The sequence below is a fragment of the Capra hircus genome, chromosome 17 (assembly GCF_001704415.2).
Source record: "Capra hircus breed San Clemente chromosome 17, ASM170441v1, whole genome shotgun sequence".
NCBI classification, from domain to species: Eukaryota; Metazoa; Chordata; class Mammalia; order Artiodactyla; family Bovidae; genus Capra; species Capra hircus.
In genome coordinates, this window is record NC_030824.1 from 15,339,825 (window position 1) to 15,366,924 (window position 27,100).

The 27,100-nt window shown below is 46.9% G+C and overlaps 1 protein-coding gene across 1 annotated transcript in view; it reads left to right on the forward strand.

Annotated features, from left to right (window-relative positions):
* Positions 1-26,582, forward strand: part of CCDC60 (coiled-coil domain containing 60) — a 163,209-nt gene extending 136,627 nt beyond the window's left edge. The window contains exons 6-14 of the mRNA XM_005691455.3: positions 2,799-2,889; positions 8,979-9,213; positions 13,689-13,773; positions 16,899-16,970; positions 19,625-19,687; positions 20,709-20,831; positions 21,971-22,102; positions 24,033-24,222; positions 26,194-26,582. Of these exons, the coding sequence (XP_005691512.1) occupies positions 2,799-2,889; positions 8,979-9,213; positions 13,689-13,773; positions 16,899-16,970; positions 19,625-19,687; positions 20,709-20,831; positions 21,971-22,102; positions 24,033-24,222; positions 26,194-26,295 (1,093 nt within the window). The 3' untranslated portion in view covers positions 26,296-26,582. The remainder of the gene's footprint in view (positions 1-2,798; positions 2,890-8,978; positions 9,214-13,688; positions 13,774-16,898; positions 16,971-19,624; positions 19,688-20,708; positions 20,832-21,970; positions 22,103-24,032; positions 24,223-26,193) is intronic.

A 27,100-nucleotide genomic window follows, 5' to 3' on the forward strand; every position in this document is an offset into this window, starting at 1 on the left:
AGCACTGGCCCTTAAAGCATCCTCCCTGCAAGCTACCGGTCACTTGCACTCACTTTTTTTTTTTTTTTAACAAAGCAAGTCACAGAGCTATACTCGACTTCAGAGAGCCAGGAAAACCTGGGACCCCAGTGGGTGAAGGGCTCTGACTGTGCCTCCAGGCCTTGGGAAGGAACACCAGCCTGCCTGCCCTCCTTGCTTGAGGTGTGTGCAGTCAGCTCACTGTGGACAACAATGCTCAGGTTATTTCCTTTTCTCTCCCTATTGATCCTTCTGTTTGGTTTATTTGCTACTGAAAATGAAACATCAGAGAGACCAATCCTGTCTAACCAGGCCCTTTCTTTATCAGTGGCTTTGCAAGAGCGATGCTCAGGGCTTTTTAAGATCCCTGGGAAGCCTGCTGCATTTTTAGCTCATTTAACCTGCTGCCTGAAGTTGCAATAGATTTCGGGTCGTCTTGGAAGTCTGTGTGAACGATAAACCTCCATCTTCCCAATTGGGTCTGAATATTTAAGATTTTGAAAGCTTGGCCAAGACCAGATTTAATTTTAAAGGGGAAAGAGGGGCTGCTTTTGAACTTCAAGAAGAAGGCTGGAGGCACAGCAGGGGCTGAGTTAGCAAAGGGAAAAGGCGAGAAAAGCTCTGTGGTCTTGAAAGAACACGCTCCAAAGCAGAAACGCTAAAGCTTCCAGTTGGTGAGCCTTAAATCAGACTTCAAAAGCGCCGCTAGTTTAAATATTGTTTATAGGACTGAAGTATCGCTCCTTTCTCTGGCTGGATTTTGAATATTCCCTAATTTGATTACTCGGGGGAGAGGCAGGCAGAATCAACGTTAAATGAGCTTCACTGTTAATTATTCAGAGGGCTTTTTATTGTGTAATCAAACATAAAGTCTTACAAAAAGCTTGAAGGCACATTCTCACCCCGCCCTCCGCAGCCCAACTTTGACCCTGTATGCATTTCTCAGGCATCGAGGCTGTGAGCTAGGAGATGCCCAGCAAGGCTCTGCCAACAAAGAGCGCACACATCCCCCTCTCCACTGGGGCTGGTAAAAGCCTTTGATTCTGCTATTCAGACCCCCATGCCACAGAAACCAGTCAGTAAGTAAGGTTCACCTCTGGCTCCTATCTGAGCACCTCCCCTGACCAGCAGCCCCTGAGGAGCCTAGATTCCTGTTGGTGCCTCCCCACAGTCAAACTGGTCTGGCTGTCTCGTTCCTTCTAGCCCCTCCGCTATGCTAAGTGACAGCCAGCCAACCGATTTAAAGGCTCCCAGACATCTAAAAATCCTTTCTGCAGGGAAAAAGGAGATAAACGCATGGATGGATGAATGGAGAGATCAAGAGATCAGTCAATCAGTTGTTACAAAGGTAGAGGTCGTTACTGAGTCTTCCAGCTGGCTTGTCAGCAGGACTCCACCACCCTGTAGCCACAAGTCCAAAATCCAAAAGGCTCTGAAAACTCAGTTTTTTTCCATAACTCAGTTTGGCAGCCAAGTCTGACATGAACCAAACTGATCTGGTGGCAAAACTTGAAGCTATTTGTAGTCATTATCCCACCTAGTGTAAATATTCATATATACTGCTGCAGAAATATTAACATGTTGAATTAAAAGATGATGCCTCAAAGCCCGCTGGCAAGATTATGTTAATATGTAGTATTCAGTTCAGTTCAGACACTCAGTCATGTCTGACTCTTTGCGACCCCATGAATCGCAGCACACCAGGCCTCCCTGTCCATCACCAACTCCCAGAGTTTACTCAAACTCATGTCTATCGAGTCGGTGATGCCATCTAGCCATCTCATCCTCTCTCGTCCCATTCTCCTCCTGCCCCCAATATGTTGTATACATACAGCGTATTTCCGTTGCAAAATGCCAACATTCTGAATTTGGCAGCACATCTGGTCCCATGGGTTTCAGATAAAGGGTTCTAGGTAGGTCACTTTCCAGACCTACTGGGGCTTCGGTCTCCTACTCAGAAAGTTACAACCCACGAGGGAAGATCCAGGTTTCGTGGGACCTGAAGTTTATTCAGTTGGGGAGAGGGGCACTTTAAGAAAAAGAATACAAAGTTAAAATACAAAAATTAGGTACAGGGCCCTGGAGGGACCCACGCAAGGGATGGTCATTAGATCCATTGTAAATATGCATCTGGGCAAGTGACTGAAGACCCCAAGTTTGTTTTCTCATCTGTAAAATGAGATGATAAATATCTGCATAACAAGGTGGTATTGAGGTGATTCAGCGAGAATGCACAGAAGCGTCTTGCGTGTAGGATTGTATAGAACTTTCACTCAGTAAACTCCAAACCTGTGATTTTCGTTGTGCAGCTCATCCCACAAGCTTCCCCTAGCACCCCTCCCTGCAGCAAACACACCCAGAAATTCTCTCTGTGTCACTCAGAATTGTCCCTGATGTGAGACCCTTAGGCACTAGAGTAGGCAGAGATTCAGAAACAAACATGCTTTTCGATTCACCCCCAAGAGGAACCACAGACCTGCTCTGGAGTCTGCTAGAGGACCCGAGTCCAAGATGCAGATAGATGCAGAATGTGGACAAATACGCTGCACCTCCCTCAGGCCCTACCCCGCAGGCTGCGGTCTCTCCTAACCTCGATCCCCACTCACAAGACCCCGGCCATGGAGAACTGCCCCTCCCACTGTTTCCAGAGTACAGGAGTGGGGAAAATCACAGCAGAGAAGTGCCACCATCCATCACCGATTTATTGCTTTTCTTAAAAGTACTTGTAATAAACTGAGGCTCTAGAAACGGAAAACTCATTAAGCTGTTTTCTCACTCAGGGACCCAGGTGGAAGCAAGAGCACAATAAAAAAAATCAATAAGGACAAGTCCATGGGACAGAGATGGGAGCACTTCGTCACAGCACCGAAGGTAACCGTTTGCTAACCACTCTCTCGTCTGGTTACCAACCCCAACTTGGAGGGGGAGGCATTTTTTGCCAGTCTTTTCTCTGATGGGATTTTTTTTTTCTAGTTGGTGCTCTGAGTGAAGGGAAATCAGAACCTCATGCTGTTGGATGGCTTTTGTGAATTTAATTAAAATGGTTATCTGGGGATTGTAGAAGAAATGCCATTTGGCTAGATACCACTTCATAGAGGAGGGGAGGAGTAGCGGAGGAGCTGCCTAATAAGATGTCACCGGGAGGAAATGGATTCACCGTGCTCTTTAGCTCTATATTTTTAATCAATAACAGTCATTTGTCTTTCTCTCTCTCTTTTAACTCAGAAAACAAGAAATGAGTGATTGAACAGACAGGGCTTTCTGCAAACTAGAACGTGGGTCTATTATTAAGAGAAAATCCAGAGTGCTGTTCTTTTCACTCAAGAGTATTCCTAACTCCCAAACACATCCACTTAGCAAACAAGCCCCATAATAATAATAATGGCAGGAGTAGAGCGCTTAAGGCTGTTGAGAGAACACACAATGAGATTTTTGTTGAACCCATGCCCCAGCCCACAGAATGGAAATAATGTTGGTTTCTGCCCATTTCTCAACCTTAGCTAAGAACCCCAGGAAACAATACACAGTCTCATTTTGAAAATGTTAAAATGCTGTGCATTATTGTGGTTATATAGTTTTTAGAAGCCACTCTGTAAACGGAATTACAATGGGCCAGGTTCTGTGCTAAAGAAGCTCTTTAGGTATATTAACCAGTCCTGTCCTCCTGATTACTCCATAAACACTATACTTATTTCCAGGTAGGAGATCATAAAGTTGGGGCTCAGAGAGGTTAAGTAATTTGCATGAAGCCATGCAGAGCCAAGAGTTAACTAATCCTGGGTCTATTTATTAAACCCTGTTTATTAAACACCAGGCTCTTCAAAAGCATGTTTTCTCTGGTATCATGATTATCATCGCCCCTCAGGAAGTTTCACTGTTTTCTTGCTTTTTCATCAGAACACTCTGCATCTGAGAAGTAGAGCCTTTGTTTTTATCACTGAAAGTTGCTATGGAGATACCATGTGCATCTGTCTCCAAAGATGCACAGAAAAAAGCAGCAGAAGCCACGAACCTTTAAAAAAAAAAATGTCCTTCAGGACTATTGACAACTATAGTTGGAGGAGGGGTGAGTGAATCACTTGCCCTTGAACTCCGAGTTGAAATCCCTCCTGGGCAAGTTTGTGGGTCACACTCTAGGCTGCAGTGTGGTCTGTCCTGAGGCTGGGGAAGCACTGAATCAGGAGTCAGGAGACCTAGTTTAGCCACTGTGACCCAGTTCCCTGCATGGCGTTGAAGAAGTCCTTTCCTCTCTATTGACCTCAGTTTCTCCACCTGCAGAATAAGGACTTTGAAAGAGAGGCTCCAGTCAACTTCCACAGCAATCAATCAGTATTCCTCTTCATGTGTAGAGCTCATCAGTGCCAGGGCAGTGATCCTCAAAAGCTGGGGAAATTGCATAAATGAAAAGATTAGGCTGGGTAATATAGTAGGGAGTGGGGAGGTCTATGGCAAGCAAGAATTCTGCACAGCTAAAGGAAACAACCTCTGCCTAGCTCTACTCATTTCACCATGTGAAAATGGGATCCAGAACTTATCATTTTCAAGAGAGACCAGTAACCTCTCTGGTTACTCAGAACATATGCCCAGTTTGTAGAATTCTGAGCAGTTAAACATGTCTCCCCATGGGCCACCAGTTTGAAACCCCTGCTTCTAAGAAAGTATAAGGAAACCTTTTCCTTGTTTTGCAAAAAAGCAGTCCTTCCTGGTTGGAAGCACAGCAGCCAATTAACACCACTCCTTGAGTGAAATACCAGACACAGAGAAGAAGCATTTGGGGATTTAAGTCAATTCAGGAAGAGTCAGTTCAATAAAGGGCAAGCAGGATGCCGAATCTGCCTATCACACCTCCCCCCCACACATTTTATTCTTCTGCCACTCTCAATTAATCAGAAGTGTCAGCCCTTCACTTTGGATTTCCTGGCTGTGACTGTTAATTGAATTTTAATTAATGGCAGCTTTAGGAGCACAGAATGAAATCCTAATGCAAGGAAGATGTGCACAGAACTCTGGGTGGAAAGCTCTTCTGTGATCATCCCAGCCCATCCTCTCTGTTGTACAGATGAGGGAGTGGAGGTAGGGGAGTGACCTGCTCCAGGCAAGTCCCCGAGCTCTGGGTCCAATGCTCATTGCAAGACTCCAGGCTGTCCTGGTGACACAATCTGTCCAGACGTCAAAAATGACATTGATGTAAAAGAGTCTGGTTTCCAGAATCAAGAATTCACGTTGTGCCAGGTGAGTCAGGAAGAGCTGACTTCTCCAGGTATTATCACAGAGCTCTGATAGTCTCTCTCCCTAGCTGGGGCAGGGGGCAAAGGAGCCCTCTGACGGTCTGGCAAGCTCTTGTCCAGTTGCAGTGCCACGACAAAGGGGACGCTGCACCAGGCTGCTAATTTATCAAAGGCAAGAGCATGTCAGCTTTGGGCATTTGCTTTTTCTTTATCTCAGTCATTTTGTAGCTTCATCTGCTCCCTTGGAGATCTGGTTAAACCCAGTTGGAACTCTAGGTCCCCAGGCTATCACTTTCTGAAACATTCCATCACTTGTGTGGCTTTTCCCTGAAGATTTGTTGGGGGAGGTGGTGTTCACAGGGAGACATCACATCTTAAGACCCGCAGCCTCCTCCTGTCTCTCTTCCCCGACCTTCTCCTTGCCTTGTGTAATGGAGAAATCCCTTCCCTCTTCCGGAGCAGGGAGGTTCTATTGCAGGAAGGGGGGACCCCTTCCAGGGCCAGAAACTGGGCTCTTGTCTAATATTCAGAAATGAATTGTCTGAGGAGACACATGTGCTGACAAAGCAAGATATTTTATTGGGAAAGGGCACCCGGGTGGAGAGCAGTAGGGTAAGGGAACCCAGGAGAACTGCTCTGCTGCATGGCTCGCAGTCTCGGGTTTTATGGTGATGGGATTAGTTTCCGGGTGGTCTTTGGCCAATCATTCTAATTCAGAGACTTTCCTGGTGGCACACACATCGCTCAGCCAAGATGGATGCTAGCGAGAGGGATTCTGGGAAGTGGACGGACACGCGGTGTCTCCTTTCAACCTTTCCCGAACTCTTCCGGTTGGTAGTGGCTTATTAGTTCCATATTCCTTATCAGGATCTCCTGTCATAAAACAACTCATGCAAATGGTTACTATGGTGCCTGGCCAGGGTGGGCGTTTTCAATCAGTGTGCCTCCCCTAGCAGTTCCACCTACACTCAGGGCCCCTGAAGTAGTGATAGCTTACTGTGAACAGTGAAGAAGAAGATTTAGCTTCGGGACTGGGGACCAGGATTGATCACTCAAGAGATCTCGTATAGCAGAGTTTTATTAAAGTATAAAAAGGAACAGAGAAAGCTTCTGATATAGATATCAGAAGGGGAACAGAGAGTGCCCCCCTTGCTAATCTAAGCAAAGAAGTTATACACTTTTTTAATTAGTTATTACAATAAATCAAAAGAATGTCTCAAGGTTGTAAAGATCTTACTAGACCCACTCCCATAATTTACATTTTAAGATAACAGGATTAGCCAGAAGGTTTTCAGGAAGGAGAAACTGTCCTCAAGCAGGATACATTGTTATATAATCCTTAGTACAGAGTTTAAACTGAGTTGTTTGTTATGTAATCATCAGTTCTGGGCTTAAAGAAAAAAAACATTTTATGTGACAGACTAAGGGAATATAGAAGGGGAAAAAAAAAAAAAGATGTTTGTCCTTTCCTCCTCCTTGAGAATTCCAGACCCCTATCTCTGCTTTGAGAGTCCCAGACCCCATTCTCCTCCTCGGGGACCCCAGACTTCTTATCAACCTCCCTAGAAATTGACTCCAGTTCAGTTCAGTTCAGTTGCTCAGTGGTGTCCGACTCTTTGCGACCCCATGAATTGCAGCACGCCAGGCCTCCCTGTCCATCACCAACTCCCGGAGTTCACTCAAACTCACATCCATCTAGTTGGTGGTGCCATCCAGCCATCTCATCCTCTGTTGTCCCCTTCTCCTCCTGCCCCCAACCCCTCCCAGCATCAGAGTCTTTTCCAATGAGTCAACACTTCGCATGAGGTGGCTAAAGTACTGGAGTTTCAGCTGTAGCATCATTCCTTCCAAAGAACACCCAGGACTGATCTCCTTCAGAATGGACTGGTTGGATCTCCTTGCAGTCCAAGGGACTCTCAAGAGTCTTCTCCAACACCACAGTTCAAAAGCATCAATTCTTCGGCACTCAGCTTTCTTCATAGTCCAACTCTCACATCCATACATGACCACTGGAAAAACCATAGCCTTGACTAGATGGACCTTTGTTGGCAAAGTAATGTCTCTGCTTTTGAATATGCTATCTAGGTTGGTCATAACTTTCCTTCCAAGGAGTAAGCGTCTTTTAATTCCATGGCTGCACTCACCATCTACAGTGATTTTGGAGCCCAAAAAAATAAGTCCGACACTGTTTCCACTCTTCCCCCATCTATTTCCCATGAAGTGATGGGACCAGACGCCATAATCTTAGTTTTCTGAATGTTGAGCTTTAAGCCAATTTGACTCCCTTAGTAGCCAGTCAAAAAAAAACTTCTGATTACACACTGTGGACTCCCTGAGATGAAGCCCGCTGAAAGCCACCCTCTCCACCCTGTTAGGGAGAAGGCAATGGCACCCCACTCCAGTACTTTTGCCTGGAAAATCCCATAGACGGAGGAGCCTGGTGGGCTGCAGTCCATGGGGTCGCTAAGAGTCGGGACGACTGAGTGACTTCACTTTCACTTTTCATTTTCATACATTGGAGAAGGAAATGGCAACCCACTCCAGTATTCTTGGCCTGGAGAATCCCAGGGACGGGGAGCCTGATGGGCTGCTGTCTATGGGGTCGCACAGAGTCAGACAGGACTGAAGCAACTTAGCAGCAGCAGCCGCAGCCTCCCTGTTAGACACTGATCAGACATTGTGTGTCTTCAGGTGTGCCTCTCCTTATCTTCTTCCCTAGGGCGTCTCAAGCTATGAGTTTCAGCCAAAGAAGACCTCAGACTGCCCTCCAAGAGCTTTCATTTCAAATGTTCTCAAATGAAATTGTTTCTATTTTAATGAAGTGTAAACTGTAGCCCAGACCTGCATTGAGCTCTTACCTGGAGTAGCTGAGTAAATTGGGACAGGTTAGGAAACCTAAGACCAGGATTTTAATACTGTATTTTACTTAGCCCAATTAATTAATCATGAATTAAATGAGGACATAACCACACAAAGTACATTCTAAAGTGACAGCCAGTCATACAAGAGAGTGTGCGCACGCACACACACATGCACACGCACACATACCTGTAACCTGCCCACTCTGACTCCTTTCAAAAATTCACGTTCCTCTCACAGGACTTTCCCTGCCTTCCGCCTGTTGCCTCCTAAGACTTGTCATCTCGGTCTTCCTGCCCACCTCCATCATGGCGCCTCCCCTTCTCATTAGTCAACTCTGCCTCCCCAACTCCACCTCCTGAATGTAAAGGCTAGAGCTTTCTCCATTTCGTATTCTTCAGAAAACCCTAGCAAATATTACTCTTTATTCTTTGAGGCCCAGGTGTCATCTGGTGAACACAAAGTTGATTCCTAGAATTGGGGGAGGAAAAACAAGATGCAGCTAAAAGAAATTAGACCCATCCTCCCCTAGTTTAAAAATCAACTCTGATGGTTGTTACAAAAGGAAAGTCAAAGTGTGTTCTGGTTCATGGCAGCATCATTGGATTACATGTTCAGCTTCCTGTGGTGACTACTGGGCAATCGTGGCACTCACTGGATAGAGTAAGTCCCATCAAACTTGCCTGTGGTAATACACACATATAAATGACGTCACTGTGTGGCAGGTTTCCCCAGACCCAAAATATATCTCATGGTGTTTGGAAAGAGTCAAAAAGAATTTACATTCAGAGCCAGGGTTTTGCTTTATTTCTTCCTTCCCTCCCCGCTCCCCTCCTTCCTTCATTCTTTCTAAATCTTATTTCTTTTCTTCAGACCAAGAAATTCAAAATCCCTGTAGCACGCCCCACCACCCGCAAACCAAGCCGGCGAGGCTCCACCCTCAGTCTGTCTCGGACGAGTGGAGGGTCATCCCCCCAGAGCAGCATGATCTCCGTGATCCCGGGCTCAGATGAACCTCCAAGCGTGATCATCCAGGCGACAGGCAGCAAGGACATCGAGGACAATGAATCGTCTTCGACCAAGCCTGAAGAAGAGCCTCTCCATATCAGTAAGTCCTGCCTTAGATCTGACCAGTCTGTGCTGACTCTGCCTTGAAGCCAGGCATCAAGAGCCCCTCATGCTTCACCTTTACCCCCACTCAGTTAAAGAAGACACACAGGTCCTCTAGCCCTGGTTAATTTCCAAGGACCCCTTTGCTTTCCACCAGTGGAAATCAGAAATAAACTCTAACCTGGGTTACTCTGGACCATTTCCACTTGGGAAACAGCCCATGGTCAGCAATTGCTCTTTTAAAAAATTTTAATACTGTATTTTACTTAGCCCAATTTCTAAAATATTATCATTTTAACATATAATCATATAAAAATATTGATAAGGTATTTTATGTTTTCATACTATATTTTTGAAATTCGGTACCTGCTTTTTTAAACTTTAATGAGATATAACTTGCACACCATAAAATTCACTTGTTTTAAGTGTACAATTCAATGATTCTTTGTAAATTTATAGAGTTGTGTAACCATTGCCACCATCTAATTATAGAACATGTCAGTCAACCCCAAAGGAAAGCTCATGTCCATTGACAGCCCTTCTCCTTTCCCACCACAAACTTAATTCCTATCTCTGGAAATGTGCCTTTTCTGGAAAATTGATATAGGAAGTTGTGTCACACTGTGACCCCCTTTCTAAGACACCTCTGACCCTTTCCCAGTGGCTTCCCTCCTCCGAGTCAAACCGCAGCCAGTGGCACCTCCCCAAACTCTTTTGGACCCTGTCCTCTTTACCCCTATCTTTTGTCTTAGTTTAGAGATAGAAAGGTAGGGCACATAGGCTATTTCCTGCCATCCATGTGTTATTTCGCACAGAAGTTATTATTATTATTTTTTTAAGTAGGAGCGACTTTTTAAACTTGAGAGTTTGGACATCGAAATCCTGGCTTTAAAAAACGTTACTGTTTGTGGCAACAGTTGGCCAGCAAGCTGTATGAAAATATTCAACTGGAGCCGCCCTTCTTAAGTGAGACGTAGGCTCTTCACTGCAAAGTTTTCCCTGCTTTCCTCTCAGTTCTTCGTATTTTTACTTGCTTGTATAAAGTCGTTAAGTGCATGCATGCTCAGTGGTGTCTGACTCTATACAACCCCATGTACTGTAGCCCACCAGGCTCCTCTGTCCACGGGACTCTCTAGGCAAGAATACTGGAGTGGGTAGCCATTCTCTTCTTCAAGGCATCTTCCCAACCTGGGGATTGAGCCTCCAACTCCTGTGTCTTCTACATTGGCAGGTGGATTCTTTACCACTGAGCCACCTGGGAAGTCCCATTGGGTACTTACTTTTCACTTAATACAACGACGTCTCCTTGTTTCAGGTAGGAACTTCTTTTGGCTAGGTGTGGAGACCTGAAAAATACTAGTTTAAAAAAGATAAAAATTTATTAACTTTATTTTTTTTTGGAGGTTAGAGATAGTGAAAGCTGCTCAGCTGTGTGCGACTCTCTGCGACCCGTGGGCTATACAGTCCCTGGAGTTCTCCAGGCCAGAATGCTGAGCCGTTCCCTCTCCAGGGGACCTTCTCAGCCCAGGGATTAAACCCAGGCCTCCTGTACTGCAGGCAGACTCTTTACTAGCTGAGCCACCAGGGAAGCCCAGATTGGAGATAGAGTGGTTCCAAAATATCATTAGGGATCCTACTTCCTTCTGTCTTTCTTCTTCACCGTGGATCACTTCATGGTCCAAAATGGCTGCTGGAATGCCAGTCATCAGAGTCACATCCTTGGACGGAAGCAGAAGGAAGTAGGGGAAGTAGAAAAGTGCTCACTTCCAACCGAGTGTAAGCAGTCTTCTCAGAAGCTTCATACAACATCTCTCCTAAAATCTCATGGCCCAGAATTTAGCCACAGGACTTAGTCACAGCATTTAGTCCTTTAGCTGCAAAGGATGTTGGGAAATTGGGGTAATAAATGCTTCCTCCCATGCCCACCCCCTTCCCCCCCCCCACACACACAGAGTACATATGCATATATATATTTCTGTTACTAAGGAAGAAAGGGGAAAGGAGTGTGAGCTCCCTTCAGGCGTGGAACAATGTCTTAGCTTCAGCCTGGCACGCGGCAGGTGCATAGCAATGGCTGGGAGATGCATTCCCACCAGGGACCGACATCCAGAGAGTTCGTTCTTCTCCCTCCAGCTCCTCACCCTTCTCCTCTATTCATCCCTTAACCTCTACTGCGTTTGTCAGAGCCTTCACAAAAGTAGATTAATTTCCCAGACTTTCATTGCCTTCTAAAACCTCCTCAAATTGATTCTGAATTCATGAATCCTATTCTGAGAGATACACCATCTGACCAAGGTTTAATTTCCAGGGCTGGCTGCATAATGAAGTCTTTGTAGACACAAATCACTGGGGACAGCGGGCCGTGGCCTCTGTGTGGACTGGTCTCCTCCCAAGTCAGTGATCAGGGGATTCCAGAGAAACTAAAGCCCGTGCCATTTCTCTTGCCAGTCTTAAAGCTGCTGGTGTTGGAACTGTTAGAAGAAAAACTCACTTAAATAGTAACTCAAAAAGAAGAGTCCTGTGGCTTCTACTGTCCCCCCAACCCCTTGAACCAACCACATACAACAAAAGGACTCCCTCTCTTTTCCTCCAAAGAGAGGGTATAGTTGCTCTCAAGTAAGGTTCTTAGACTGGCTGGGGATGGGCGATGGAGGAGGGAACTAGAATTTTTTCTTTAGGGGTGTGGCTTGTCATCCAGAACCAGAGGATGCTGTTGTCTCTGAGCATTGGGTAATGGCATGTCCATAGCCCTGGGGACTAAGAACTAGGTAGGTTCCTCCAAGTGTGGGCATCCATCACAGGGCTGTCTTCCTCAGGGAAACTCTATCTCGTGGCATCTGTACCTTTTGCAAAAAAGTCTCTCCTTTCAGTTAGCCTCTGTGGGTAAATGCGGGCCTCACAGCCCAAGGCTTTGTGCCAGTTCATACACATCCAGCCTCAGCTATGGGATGGATGGACCTCAGTGTTGGCAGGCACCATTCCTGCCCAGAGGCATTACTGGCTAGCAGGAAAAACAAACAAACAGACTTCAGTGCCTTAAGTGGCATATGGAGCCGTAGAGGGGATTCTCTGGGAGAGCTGCCCAGTGCGCCAGGTCGCTTTGGGCATTCTCTGGGATCCACCCACTAGGCTGATTTGCTTACAAGTAGGGGCAGAAATCGGGGAGCAGAGAAGGGGAGAAAGCCAGAGCTCCCTCACAAACAGGCTTCTGGACACACCACAAGGATGCTGGGATGCATAGCAGGAGGGGAGGTGGGCATGATAAGACAAAAATGAAGGTCAGAGTCAGGTCGAATGGAACCCTGCCCACAGGTTACTAGGAAGGTGAACTGCTTGAGAATGAGGAAGGTGGGGTAGAAAATGGCTAAACGTTGATGATTATCACAGCCTGGATGGCCGAGGGGAGGTCGCTGAGGGGAACACCCTCTTCCCAGCAACTGCGTTCACAAACCAGGCTGGACATGAACAGACGTGGGAAGCGCTGGCTTCACCCGTCCAGGTATGGCTTTTGAGACTTAACCCTGAGGCGACTACAGACACCTACTGAAGGAAAGTGTCTACACTGGCATTGTGTTCCTTCATTAATATTCCAAATCTAGCTCAGAGCTTTCCAAACCCTTCCTGTTTTTTTTTTCTCCTTAGTCATTTACTTATTTATTCTGCAAATATTGACAGTGCCTGGATGACAAGCACAGTGCCAGCTACTTACCTTACCCATCTGTATCCGTATAAAGCACTTAGAGCTTCTACTCTCCTACGCACCCTGAAGCATGTAGCTTACTCCAGATATATGTTATTTTCCAGCTTTTAAGAGTGTCCATGTACTAGGTTTCTGGAGCTGCCTTAACAAAACACCATGTCCTGGGTGAAAACAGCATTGATTTATTGTTTCACAGTTCTGGAGGTTAGGCGCCAAGGTGTCGGCAGGGCTTTGTTTCTTCTGAAATCTGTGGGGAAGAGCCCTCCCCTGCCTTTTTTAGCTTTCCGCGGTTGTTGGCAACCTTGACAGTTTGGCTTGTAGAAGCAGCAACAGTCCAGTCTACCTCTGTCCTCACGTGGCCATCTTCTTCACTTATTACCAGGACACCAGTCATACTGGATTAAGGGCCCACTCTACCCCAATGTGGAGCTTCCCAGGTGGTTCTAGTGGTGACGAACCCACCTGCCCCTGCAGGAGATGTAAGAGACACGGGTTTGATCTCTGGGTCAGGAAGATCCCCTGGAGGAGAGAGCATGGCAACCCACTCCAGTATTCTTGCCTGAAGAGTCCCATGGACACAGGAACCTGGCTAGCTATAGCCCATGGGGTTGCAAAGAGTCGGACATGTTTTGCAGGTGGATTCTTTACCAACTGAGCTACCAGGTGACAGTGCTCCAAAGCAAAGATGATATCAGCCTGGGGGCTGGGCCCTGACCTGCACAGTCCTGTCTCACAGGCACCCTGCAGGCAGTGACTTCTTGTGTTTCCATCAGGTCTGCAGAAGCTCCTAGAGATGGTTCGGGAAGATGCTCGGAGAACAATCACCCTGGAAAACGAGATGCAAAGACAGGCACCCAGGTATATTCTCTCGATACCTGGTCAAATAAAGGATGTCAGCATCAGAGTGATATCGTTCAGGCCAGCAGTGCCCCATGGTTGAGCATTTTCTCTGTGACAAGTGCTGAACCGCGTACTTTGTTCACATATATCACCTCCCTGAGCCCTTCCAACAACCCCACAAGGTAGGTACTGTTGTCTATATTTTACAAATAAGGAAATGAGGTTCAGAGAGGGTAAGGAACTTGTTTCAGGTCACCCAGCTAACGAATGGTAAGGTGACAACTCAAATCTGCAACTTTCTTATTCCAAAAACTATTCCTTTAACTACTTCGCTGCCCTTCTTCCCAGGAACCCAAAGGTTATTCATTCATTCTTTTAGTGAGTATTTATGAATATGGATGGACCAACTGTATTCATTATTGCAGGAAGTGTTATGAAAGAAATCTCAGACCTGTAAGAGGAAGTAATAGGAGCATCTGATCTCGTCTGGGATGGGGATCAGAGAAGCTCTGTCCAAGGAGGAAACTTCAAGCTGAGATTTTGGATGAAGCATGAAGAAGAGCTAGCTAACCAAAGTTACAAGAGAAGCAGGGAGAACAGGCAAGGGGAGTGAACATTACAGGCATGCATGTGCAAACATGCTCAGGACGGACCAGAATGCTGCCAGAATGGGATGGGGAGAGGTATAAGTCTGCTGGGACCTTGGAAGCCACCTCTGGGATTCTGATTTCTATCCATGGAGCAAAAAGAATCCCTCTGCAGTTTCGAGCTGACAGGCAACCAATGTAATTGGCTCAGAGAGTCAGAACTTGAACCCAAGGTGTCCTCCTTCCGGCGGAAAGCCCCAGGCACTGGACGTCTGACCCTCTAAAAGCCTCGGAGACCATGCAGGCTAGAGCTGAAGCTCCCTTCCCAAGCGTGGATCCCTCTAAGTAAGCAAATTACTTCCCGAGAATGAATGAGGCACAAGAGAGGTTCATCATCGCCTTCAGCCTACTAGGATGCTGGCTATGACTTATTGGTTATTGTTATTACCATAATTACAGTTCACCAAGCACGCTCACATGCATCACACCCGCCTCTGCTTGTTCATGATGAGTTGGCAGCTGCTGCTGCTTCAACTTGCTTCGAGGCCCTGAAGGGCGGCTCTGAGCCATGCGGCGACAGTGTTGGCCCTTACGGCCCCAGCCTCTTTGCCTGGCTTATCAGCGTTAAAGACAGATGACAGTGATGAAGCATCAGCTCCAAGAAGCTCCTTTCCTGTGTGAGCATTCACATCATGAACACTGGCTTTGGAATCAGACTGACGTGGGTTCAAGACCTAGTGCCTTCAAACAAGTCCCTCAGCCTTTCTCTAAACCTTGGTTTTCTCATCTGTAGAATGAGATTGTGTGTCATCCAGGCACTGGCAGTGGTACCAAGCAGAGGAGGGTTGAGCTCCATTTCCATGAGTTAATGGCTGTGTGCTGCTGAGCAAGTTGCTTCACCTCTCTGAGCCTGATTCCAATTCTGTTAAATGAGGCTCATTAATAACCTATCCCAAAGGGCTGCAATGAGAATTAAATGATAATTTCCTGGTAAAGTGTTTTCATTATTACGGAAATAATGTCTACGTCACCAAGTCACATTAAGCATTTAGTGAGATGATGCATTTAACATATTAGCCTGTGCCTGGCATATTGTAAGCATGTAAAAATTGGTGACAGTGGAGGCGGTGGTTACTTTTATTTCATGTGCAGTGTCCTGTGGAACCTTCGCAGCACTTTGCTGAGACAGTTGATTAACCAGTACCAATTCCTTTGTCCCATCTCGTAGGTGGAGAAGGATGACTCGCTTCAGGCGCTCAAAGACTAAACCGCATGAGAACCTGGTTCTCACAAAACTCTTCACCGGGCCCCTGCATTCACCTTAATGATAAGATAACCATGGTTTCAGTGCAAGAACCTGTTGAAATTTCCTATCTGCTTCCATTCCTCTAGGAGAAAAGTTTCCCTAATCTCTCACAAAGACAGCAAATATTGGAGGCTTCTCTGCAGAGCTTCACAGAGACAGTTAGGGAAAGCTGCAGGTTTTCTTTTGCCTGCCTCACTTTAAAAATGTAGATTCCTATTTCACCTTAGACACCAAATCCGCTCCCATCAAGACAGACATAGAATTCTGGGCCGTTTAGAAACCCCTGAAAGCCTGCCTTTCCAGCCCCTAGCCTCAAGGGCCAGACTGCCCTCTGGTCCCATGTCTTCGTGTGTTCAGGCTGATATAACAAGAAATACCATAAACGGAGTGGCTTGTGAACAGCATTTATTTTGCACAGTTCTGGAGGCTGCAAAGTCCCGGATCCAGATGCCAGCAGATTCAGTGTCCAGCAGGGATGCTCTTCTTCATAGACAGCTGCCCTCCTTTCTGCATCCTCACGTGGTAGAAAGAACAAGCTAGTTCTTCAGGGTCTCTTTTACAAGAGCATCAGTTTCAATCATTAGATCCCCATCATGATCTAATCAGCTCCCAAAAGCTGCCACCTCCTTTAAAAGGTTAGGATTCAACATATGAATTTGGCGGGCGGGTTGGAGGCAGTAGTAGTAGACCGTAAACATTCAGATCATAACATTGTCTAGGAAGATGACCTTTTCTTAAAACCCTCTAACAGTCTTTCCCAAACATCCCTGAAGATCAGAATCAGCTGGGGCACTTGTGAAAACTACAGATCTATGGTCTTCATCCCAGACACACTGAACCAAAATCCCTAGAGGAAACCATATTTTTTAACAAGCACTTTGAGCAGGCATTGTTTCGTGGTGTGTCAGGAAATTCTAAGGTTTTCAAAGTATGTTCTCTGCGAACCCGAGTCAGAAGACTGTGTGTGCGTGCGTGCGTGCGTGCGTGCGTGCGTGTGTGTGTGTGTGTGTGGTTTTAAATGCCGCTTTGGGGTCCCACTCCAGGCCTGATGTTTCCAGATCTCTAGGAATGTGGCTCAGGAGTCTACACGTGCATTCTGGGTGGTTCCTCCAGGTGACTCATGTGCCCTCGTATAGAACCTAGGATCCCCACTGTAGATGAGCACCCTCCGTTCCTTCTCCCATGGATGTTTACTGCCTCAGAGCATCATATGTTCAGAGCCGTATTAAGTGACTCATCTTGCTTTGCAGCATCTTGTCAGTGCTCAGACAAAACAAGAGCGATTCTGCCTATAAGGACATGCAGACCACCCGCAAATCAAGGTAGGAAGGCCCGGGTCCCTAGGGGGTAAGTCAGGAGGCAACACACGGTTACAGGGGGCATTGCAGAGACACCCTCACCCTCACCAGACTGTGGGAGGGGGGGCAAGGAGGGGGATCTTCTTCCTTCTTCACTGGAAATAAGTTACCTGACTCCCAGGGCTTGGTGGTGCGTATTTAGCTGTTACTTCCCAACGATCGTGAGCCATAAAGTTAGTCTTCTCTGGTAGTGGAGAGATGAAGGAGGGAGGGTGTGTTTTGGAACTGCCCCTTCCCTCTTTACTCAGGTGACTTGTAATGGGGCAGGGGCAGGTCTGCCCCCAGTTTATTTGTTCATCTAGAGAATACTTCTCAGTCCCCACTCTGTCCCAGGAGCTGTGCCCAGCTCTTTTGAGATTCAGCAGCAAACAAGACCGATGCAGTCTGCCCTGTGGGTAGAGCCCACTGTCTGGTCTGGCATCATAACTCCTGTGTCATAGACTCTTTGGCCATCCAAGAAAGCTTATGGATGCCTTTCAGCAAAATGCTTCCAAATGCAGACTATAAACTACAGAAGTTTACAAAGAAATCTAGTAATATTGATTATAATATTACAACCAAATATGGGATATATAGTCATCTGTGAGCTTCGTCAGCAATGCCTCATACAACAAGACATAGCAGCAGCTCTGATAACTATTATAATTTTGGATTAGTGTCAAGTGTAAATGATCTTTCAAAGTATCTCCCATAATTTTAATGTGATGTGTAAAAACCTGTGATTTTCATTTCTGCGAAAGGCTAAAGATGCAACCTGTTGGTTTTTTTTGTTTGTTTGTTTTGTTTTCCATCTGCATTCTTGGACTCCTTGAATCCTGCCAGTGGTTAAGAGCTACTGTTCTATTGGGAGAGTCATGCATTTATCAAATAATCCCACAGAGATAGTTGTGTAATCATGACCCTAGATAGTATTCTGAAGAATTATGGAGGATTAGGTGAATGTTGAGCACCAGGATTCTAACCAAGGCTGAGTCTGACATTTAAGCTAGGACCTGAGGGAAAAAGAAGAATTAGCTAGCTTCTGGCTGGAAACAGTAGGATCTGAAATCTGCATTCATTCTGAGCAGTCTCTCCAGGTGATTCCTGTACCTTCCCATAGAACCTAGGATCCGTGCTGTGGAGGGAATAGAAGGAATAGCATTCCAAACAGAGGGAACAGATGTGCAAAGAGTCTGAGGTAGGAGGAAGCTTAGAGGCACTGAGCAAAGACCAGTAGGGCTGAAATTCAAGGAGGGTCAAGGAAAGGATTGACTGACCCTTTGTTGTTTGTTTGTTTTTTTTAATCACAGCTAATAACACTACTTCCTTCACCTCCTGCCTCCCCCTGAGTCACACTCTCAGCTCTAGAAGAGAGCCATCTATAGGAGGAAGGTCAAAGCCCACTTGCTCCCCTAAAGAATTCATCAGCAGAGGCAGGGGCAGCTGGTTGGAATCCAAATGCAATGCCTTCTGGGTATTATTACCAGGGCTCTGCTCCCTAGCAAGATGGGATAAGGGTTTGCTCCATCACCTGCCAGACCTGAGACCTCTGGGTCCAGTCCCATGAGCCTCTGGGAAAAGCAGCAAAGGCCCGGCCCTCTCCTGTGGGGAGGAGTCTGAGAAATGGCTGGCCTCCCTGAAGAAGTCCAACATGTCACAGAGCAGGAAGGGGAGGATTTGCCACACATCACAGGGATAAGGAAAATAGTCTCACTCTCTAGAATCACACAGATAAAGCAGTCAAGTGAGTGTCTCAAATGTTGGGAAGAAACAAAGTGGGGCAGGGTGTGAGAGAAGATGCTGGACATGGGTGCTGAAGGCCCAGGTCACTGGAGGAGGACCTAGCAGAAGGTATGGGGGGACGGGGATGAGCAAAGAGCTTCACCCCATCTAGGGACCCCAGCCAGGCAGTCACAGGAGGGAGCAGCCACTTAAGGAATTCAGTCACCTCCCAACCTAGAAAGGGCAAATGGCACCAGGAGTTGCCTGATCACAGATGAGGAAACTGACACTCCAGAGCAGAGGTGCTTCTCCACAGCCCAGGAGTAGACAGTGCCAGGGCTGGGCTCTGAACCCAGCTCTGCCTGTCTCCCAAATTGAGTGAATTGGGTGTTCAGCACCAGGGTCCAGTTAAGAGAATCCTTGAATGAAGAGGCAGCCTGGGGCTGGGACCACCCCAGACAGCATGACCAGGAGGACTTGCCCCTCCCCAGATCTGCACTCAACCCCAGGAGAAGTGCAGACAGAGAGGAGGATGGGAGTGTCCACAGTGAACCTGCCCTCCAGACAGAGAGACTGATTTTATACAGAAGAAGCTGGGTTCCTGAAAACTTGTCATCCCAGCAACATGCAGAGGCAGTAGGCCACCACTGGACGAGGAGAGTCAGAGCAGCACTTGCTCTAGGCCATGAGATCCGGCAGGATTTGAGCTGCTGGGGGAGAATCAAGGAAGACTCTGCAAGCAGAGTGTCCAGTGGGAGCAAAGATCAAAGTGTGGGGAAAACACACAGTTCTATCGAATGCCTTGATTAGAACCGCTACACTCACCTGAGGCTGGCAGATGTCATGGGGGCCCTGAAGTCACCCTTTGGGGGGAAATCAGACTCCAGGCAATGTGAAACCATTTCTCTGTGTCTCAGTGACAGATCCAGTAGTACAAGCGGAGACAGCCACTCCCAGGTGCTCCAGAAGAAGCTTAAAAGGTACACCAGGTGGGCAACAGAAGGTGCCAGGCAAGAGGGACTGTGGCACCTGCAGCCTCCATCTTCCCAGGGATGTAGAAATAACCCAGTGCCAACCAGACTCCCTGAAGCCATAGATACAACTGAGGGACAAAGGACGCCAGAGCAAGGGGCTTATAGCCAAGATGTGGAGCGACCCGTGCAGACAGTGGCAACAGAGCCTTCCTCCATGCTTGTTGTTCAGTCACTCAGTCATGTCTGACTCTTTGCAACCCCATGGGCTGCAGCACGCCAGGCTGCCCTGTCCTTCACTGTCTCCTGGAGCTTGCTCAAACTCATGTCCATTGAGTCGATGATACCATCCAACCATCTCATCCTCTGTCGCCCCACCTTCTCCCCCTGCCCTCAATCTTTCCCAGCATCAGGGTCTTTTCCAATGTGTCAGTTCTTCACATCAGGTGGCCAAAGTGTTAGAGAGCTTCAGCTTCAGCATCAGTCCTTGCAAAGAATATTCAGGGTTGATTTCCCTTAGGATTGACTTGTTTGATCCCCTTGCCATTCAAGGGACTCTCAAGAGTCTTCTCCAGCACCACAGTTCAAAACTGCTATATTCGTTATTGCTTATTCCTCAAAACTAATTCTGTGAGGCAGGGGTACTGTCCCATTCTACAAGGAAACAGTCTGAAACCTGGCCAGATAAAATGTCTCACCAGAGGCCACATAGCTAAAACGTGGTGGTAGGGAGTTTGAACCTGACTCTCCTACCTCCCAGCTCCAGGTTCTATTTTCATCTCACTGTCCTTAGCCCTTGCTGAGCTAAAGTGACCAGATGTCTCATCATGGGCTCGTGTAATAAGGCCTGAGTCACCAGTCCAACATTGTTGGGAAGGTCTGTTATTCCCTACATCCAGGGGAATGCTGAGGGAGGTCCCAGGTGAGGATGGAGAACCTGGCTGTGTATTATTGCAAAGCACCTTGGGCCCCAGGGATGCGTCTGTCCCTTGGGATTGGTCCCCTAAGCCCATCTTATCTGTGTCCACAGTCGCGCCAACCGTGACATCATCCAGTACAAGAGTGGGGTGTGTAACACCATGAGGGCCAAGTTTTACAGCGTGGCCCAGGAGGCTGGCTTCTGTCTACAGGATAAGATGGAAATCCTCATGAAGTAAGAGCACACGTGTATCCATTCACTCAAAGGATATTCATCTGGCACTTAGTATATAACCACCAGATGCGTGGTGTTGGGACGATAACAGGGATTGAGAAGGACATGTTCCCTGCCCTCAGGGAGCTTACAGTCTCCTGGAAAATATGGGCAGAGACAAAACAACTGAACTGATAGACTTATGGGTACAATTTATAGTCACTGCTCCACAGTAAGGGAAAAGGGTTCTAGGAGGAGTGAAACCATGAGGACCTAATGCAGACTGGTAATCCAGCAAGACCTCTCTAAGGAGGTGGCATTAAGGCTGAGCCCTGACAAGCTGAGATTTATCTCAGAGACTTTGTTCACTTGTGCTCAGTCAACTGAGTCACGTTCGACTCTTTGCGGCCCTTTGGACTGTAGCCCACCAGCTTCCTCTTCCTCTGCCCGTGGAATTCTCCAGGCAAGAATACTGGAGTGGAGTGCCATTTCCTTCTGCAGGGGCATCTTCCTGACCCAGCTCATGAACCAACCCTTAAGTGCTGAGAGAAAAGGGGTAGAAAGGGTAGAGATAAGGCTGGAAGTTGTTGTAGGGGCTGAATAATCCAGAGCCTTAGGGGGTAAGTCACTCAAAGGACTTTATTCTGAGTAAATGGAAAGCCATTGAAATGTGTGTATCGTTGGCGGCATGGGTATATTTGTAATATAGTCTCTTTGGAGAGAGAAGATGTATGCACAAGATGATGAAGGGCATGAGGAGAGGAACCAACATGAGTTAGACGCCTGCTGTTGTGAGTCAGCACTGACTTCAGCACTATACACACGTTATCATTTACTCCTCACCACTGGGATCTAGGAATGATGATTATCCTCCATCTTACCGATGAGAAAACTGGAAAGACAATCAAAAGTAGAGAGAGAATGAGGGCTGATTAAAAAGTGACTGGGTGTAGTAAGACAGTGAGCATTTCAGGACCTTGGAGAGAGCTGCAGCCTCGTAGGCCCAAAGCCCGCTGGTATCTTACAGGGTAGCTGAGAGGGTTAAGAAGGACCTCAGGAAGGAAAAGGTGTTTAACTCAGATCTCTGAGGGCAGCTAGGAAAGTGAAAGCAAAAGAGTATCTGATTCATCTTCCTCTTTCTCATACCATCTGTGATGCAGGCGCCAAGAAGAAAGAGGTATCCAGAAGTTCCACTCTTTCAACCTTGTCTCAAATTTCCAAAAGGATATAGCCAAAATGAGACACCAAGTCTCCGCAGTAAAAGCCGATGCAGAAGAAATTGCAGACCACTGGTAAAGATCCTGAGAGCCAGATAAGGCAGTCCCTGGAAGTGGTGAACCGGGTACTGGTGTTACAAAGTTACATTCAGTCCCATTATCCTCAAGACAGAGAGGCATCACTCCAAAACTGTCCTCGGCCACCAGGAGGGCCCCTCTCCCAAAACAGGCTATATCCAGAGTATATAGTCAGGCAAGAAACCCCACAGTTCCTGAGCCACAGATACTCTACCTAGCTGCACTCTCCATATTTACCTTCTGTTTGCTTCAGCTTGCAAATATAGACTCACTTGCCAACCCTTATAAGAGAAGCAGAAGAGGCAAACCAATCTGAAAATACCAACAGATCCTGAGGTCTGTGGGGGGAGAACTATATTCCCCAAATAATTTAACTCTTAATGATACAAAGACAGGCATACCTCAAGAACAGTGTGCACAGGGGTGATAATTAATACAACACAGAATAATGCAAGTTGGGTGATTGCTGGATGGTAGACACACCCCTCCTAAGCACTTTTCATGAATTGTCTATTTTATTCCCCACAAAAATCCTGAAGGGTACATATTACCCCCCACTTTACAAATTGGGAAACTTTAGGATTTAAACCCCTGTCTGACCTGTCTCTATGCTTATCTGCAATATAAAATTGGAGTCTGATTTCCAAAACCTCCATCCTGTCAGGGTGAGTAAATCAAGATCTTAGAGTAAGATAGGAAAGCCTAAAAATGTACCAAGAATCCCTTCAACAATTTTAATAATGCAGAATGGGAGCTTACAAAAAGATCAGAATAAATATATAAACAGATATAACAAATATAAAGCAGTATGAGCAGCCAAAATGTATGATGGATGATCAAGTTTTTCTTCAACTTTTTCTACAATTGGGGGAAAAAACCATTTTCCATGAGATAACACCCCTACCTTCACCCACACCTGAACCCCTAGGTTAGAACCTACCTTTTTCCCACTGTCTCAAGGATGCATTCCCAAACTACCTTCACACGCTGTCATAATGTTAATATTTTTTGTTCAGTCAGTCATGTCCAACCCTTTGCAACCCCATGAACTGAGGCATGCCAGGCTTCCCTGTCCTTCACCATCTCCCAGAGTTTGTTCAAACTCATGTCCATTGAGTCAATGATGCCATCCAACCATCTCATCCTCTGTCCCTCCCTTCTCCTCTTGCCTTCAATCTTTCCCAGCATCAGAGTCTTTTCCAGTGAGAAGGCTCTTTGTATCCAGTGGCCAAAGTAGGTTCTTAAAACCCACTGAAACACCAAAATCATGGCCTCTGATTGTTCATTTTCAGGAACATGGAAAATACACACACACAGAGACACACGTCCTCAGCAGCTGGTGTGTGAGAACCTCTTGCATCCCACAAGTGTGTCCATGTCCTCCTTGGCTCGATTAACTCTCCAAGAGTAGCTTCAGAATACCAGTATTTTTCCTTCCTTATAACTTTTCACATTGTCTGCTTGGCAGAAAAAATCATCAATGCCTGTCTTTAAAGCATGCCCTTAATTTTCATTGTTTTTGTTGTTGTTAAGTTTCTAAGACATATCTGACTCTTTGCAACCCCATGGACTGTAACCCACTGGGCTCCTCTGTCCATGGGATTTCCCAGGCAAGAACACTGGAGTGGGTTGCATTCCCTTCTCCAGGGGATCTTCCCAACCCAGGGATCAAATCTGTGTCTCCTGCATTACAAGCGGGTTCTTTACTGCTGAGCCACTGTGCTAATCGTGACTCCCGGTTTTTACTATCCCTAAAAACAAAGACTTGCCTGATCTGTGGATACTTTACATTGAGGAGGGAGGAAAGTCCCCCAGATAAAGACTGTTGCTACCCTGGAGACATCCCAGGAGTGGAGATGAGGTCCTTTGGGTGCCCAGACTGTCTGCCAGCAGTTTCCTAACCCATCCTCTCCTCTTGGAATTGAAGGTACTTTGACCTGCTGTCCAGACTCCCTGAGGATCTGAAGAATTTCCGCCCTGTGAAGAAGATCCTGGCAAAACTGCAGAAGTTCGGGGAAAATCTGGACCTGAGGATCCGACCGCATGTCCTCCTAAAGGTGCTCCAGGAGCTGAGAGCCTGGGAACTGTGCTCCCCGGACATCGCAGTCGCCATCGAGGTGACGAGCACTTCCTTTCCCCTCATAACACCCCAGACACACTCATTCTGGCCTCTCAACATCCAGGCACTGTTGAAGTTTTTAAAGTTTTTTAAAAGGCATAAAAGCCTTCATGGAACTCATCATCCAATAGAAGAGGCATTGTCCTGTGACCTTGGTTGTTCAACTCCAGGGGACATTATATTCTGTGTAAATGATGCCCCCGGGAAACGTGGAGTCTTTGGAGAAACATAAATGAATGGACATGTGAGTGCAATAACTGACAGTCATAGTGAGCAGTGCTGTGCAGCTTGCAGCTAAAATCGTGGCCCGTGGACCTCACATGGGTGCGTGTTAGAAATGCGGCATCCCAGGCTCTGAACTGTATCTGACCAGCTCAGCGTCTGTGTTTCAGTGAGATGCCAGGTGACTGATACGAACAATACAGTTTGAGGAGCCCTGACTTCACGTAAATGTGGACGAGGCTTCTCTGCACGAGAGCCCCCTGAGGAGGATGACTTTTAAGCTGAGATCTGAAAAGGCAGCAAGCTGAAGAGAAAGGGAATGAGCAGGTGCCCAGGCCCCAGAGCAGGACAGAGCTTGAGCTGCTAGAGGGATTCAGCGGCAGTCATTGGCTCTGGAAGGAAGAGGGCAGGAAGGTGCATGGTTCCCAGGGGACCAGAAAGGTCAGCGTGTGCAGATCTCTGAAGGTCAAGTTAAGGATTTAGGTCTTTATCTGAAGGGTGCTGAGGAGCCTCACAAGGGTCTGCAGTAGCAGCCTACCTTCCCCACCTCCCCTAGAAATTCCTGGTGCCCTATTCCCTTAGGGCATCAAAAGGTGTCAGCAGATGTGGGGAGGAGGAAGGGCCCTCCAACTAAGATATTAACAGATAGCTGTGGAGTCACTTCCTTAATTTTATGTGATGGCAAATGTACATTTTAATAGGGTTTTCAGTGTCTCAAGACAAAGAAGTGACTCAAATGGTGGCTTTCTTGGGCCTCTCAGTGTTTTCATGATGGTCTGGCCCTTCCACAGGCTGACCTGGCTTGTGTAGGTGGGCACACAGTCAGGAGTTGGGGGAGGGAGAAATACCTTGTGGACAAGCTCAAATGTCAGATTCCACTTCCCACATCTCGTGAAGCTCTTTCGTGGGAGAATCTGGCAGGCTAGCCTGAAACTAAGTCTCCAGGGCATCTTTCCAGTTGTGGGGTGTGCATTCCACCTGCCACTTAGAGAAAGATTGAAGGCAGGAGAAGGCGACAACAGAGGACAAGATGGTTGGATGGCATCACCGACTCAGTGGACATGAGTTTGAGCAAACACTAGGAGATGGTAAAGCCTGACTAGGGAAGCCTGACCTGCTGCAGTCCATGGGGTTGCAAAGAGTGGGACACGACTCAGTGACAGCTTATGGAAAAAGCCGTTTCTGAATGGGTGAAAGGAGGGGACTATGGATATGGATGTTCCCCTTTCTCTGGGCTGAGTTTTATTAGCCCTAGCTCATAAAAGTTAGCACGCTCTTCTCCCGGTAGAACATCACAGAACTTCTGTTAACCTGGATGTGGGGGGTCTCTTAACCTGAAATTTATGTGAAATTCTGTGCTTTGTATCTTAACCCTTTCCTGGAAGCAAGCCTGTGGCTGTCCTCAATTCTCAAGGGAGTCTGTGAACCCAAAAATGTTTATGGACAAATGACTTTTTAAAAAGATATTCTGCAGTAGAAAAGAGAAAAAGATGCAGACAGCTGGGTTTTTCTGCTCTCCCCAGATTTCTTTGGGTCAGTGGTGACAAAAAGGGACTTAAAATTAGCCTGCTGAACTGGGAAACTGGAAGGAGGCCCTTTTCTTGATTATGAATGCCTGAGGGGTTGGAGGTATCCTGGGGCCACCAGCCTCAATCATAAATCATCTGGGATCTTCTTGGGGAGGGGAAGGGGCATGGAGTCTAGCTTTCAGACCAAATCTGAGGCTGTCTTGTGTCTGCCCCCTTAGTTTGTGCGAGAACACATCATCCATATGCCTCAAGAGGATTACATCAGCTGGCTGCAGAGCCGAATCAACATCCCCATCCGGTCCCAGAGTGCCCAGAGGTAGTGGGCCTGGGTCGACCAGTGACCCCAGTGGAGGAGGGCTGTCTACACCGTGTGCCTGCTCTCATGGTACTCATTATGATCTGGTAGGGTCATCTGGAGACGAGATTCTGAAAACATTCTAGGGGGAGCTGCTCCCAGGTGGAAGCCCCCTTCTCCCTCACGTACCAGCCTCAGGCTCCCGGCCTCTGATGCTCCTTGGTCCAGCCTGACTCTGCCTACTCCCTCTCCAGGATCCTTCCCTCTTAGCCTTCTCCTCAAATTCTGGATAATAAAATTGAGTTGAATGTTTGCTGTCTGGCTGGGGAAAAGTTGGAGCTGTGGGATCTGGGCATGGTATTGAAATCCTAATAGTAACATACAGTTATCACTTATTGATATGCAGCAGGCCCAGTGCTGGGTGATGTTCTTGGCTAATAATCTCACAACTACAGTTAAGTAGGTGCTGATGTTATGCCCATTTCATACCATTAGAGTGAGAGTGTAGTTCTCAACTTTATGTATACTGTCCTAGATAGAGATGAGTAGGTGGGTTGGTGGGTGAATGGATGGAGCACTTCCCAACAAGGCAAGTGATGTGCAAGAAAATCTCATCCTTAAGAGTCCTTGTAATATCTTGTGTTGGGTTTGGTTGTACAAGGAAGCTTAACTTCCAGTCATCTCAAAATTGTGTGGGTTTATTGCCATTTAACCTCTTCTCTCATCTTCGTCTTCTTTTCCCATCTTGGTCTTCCCCCATACATCTGACTAAGTTACAGGACCTGTAGTCATTTTAACTCTCTCACTGACAGCCAAACCGAATTAACATT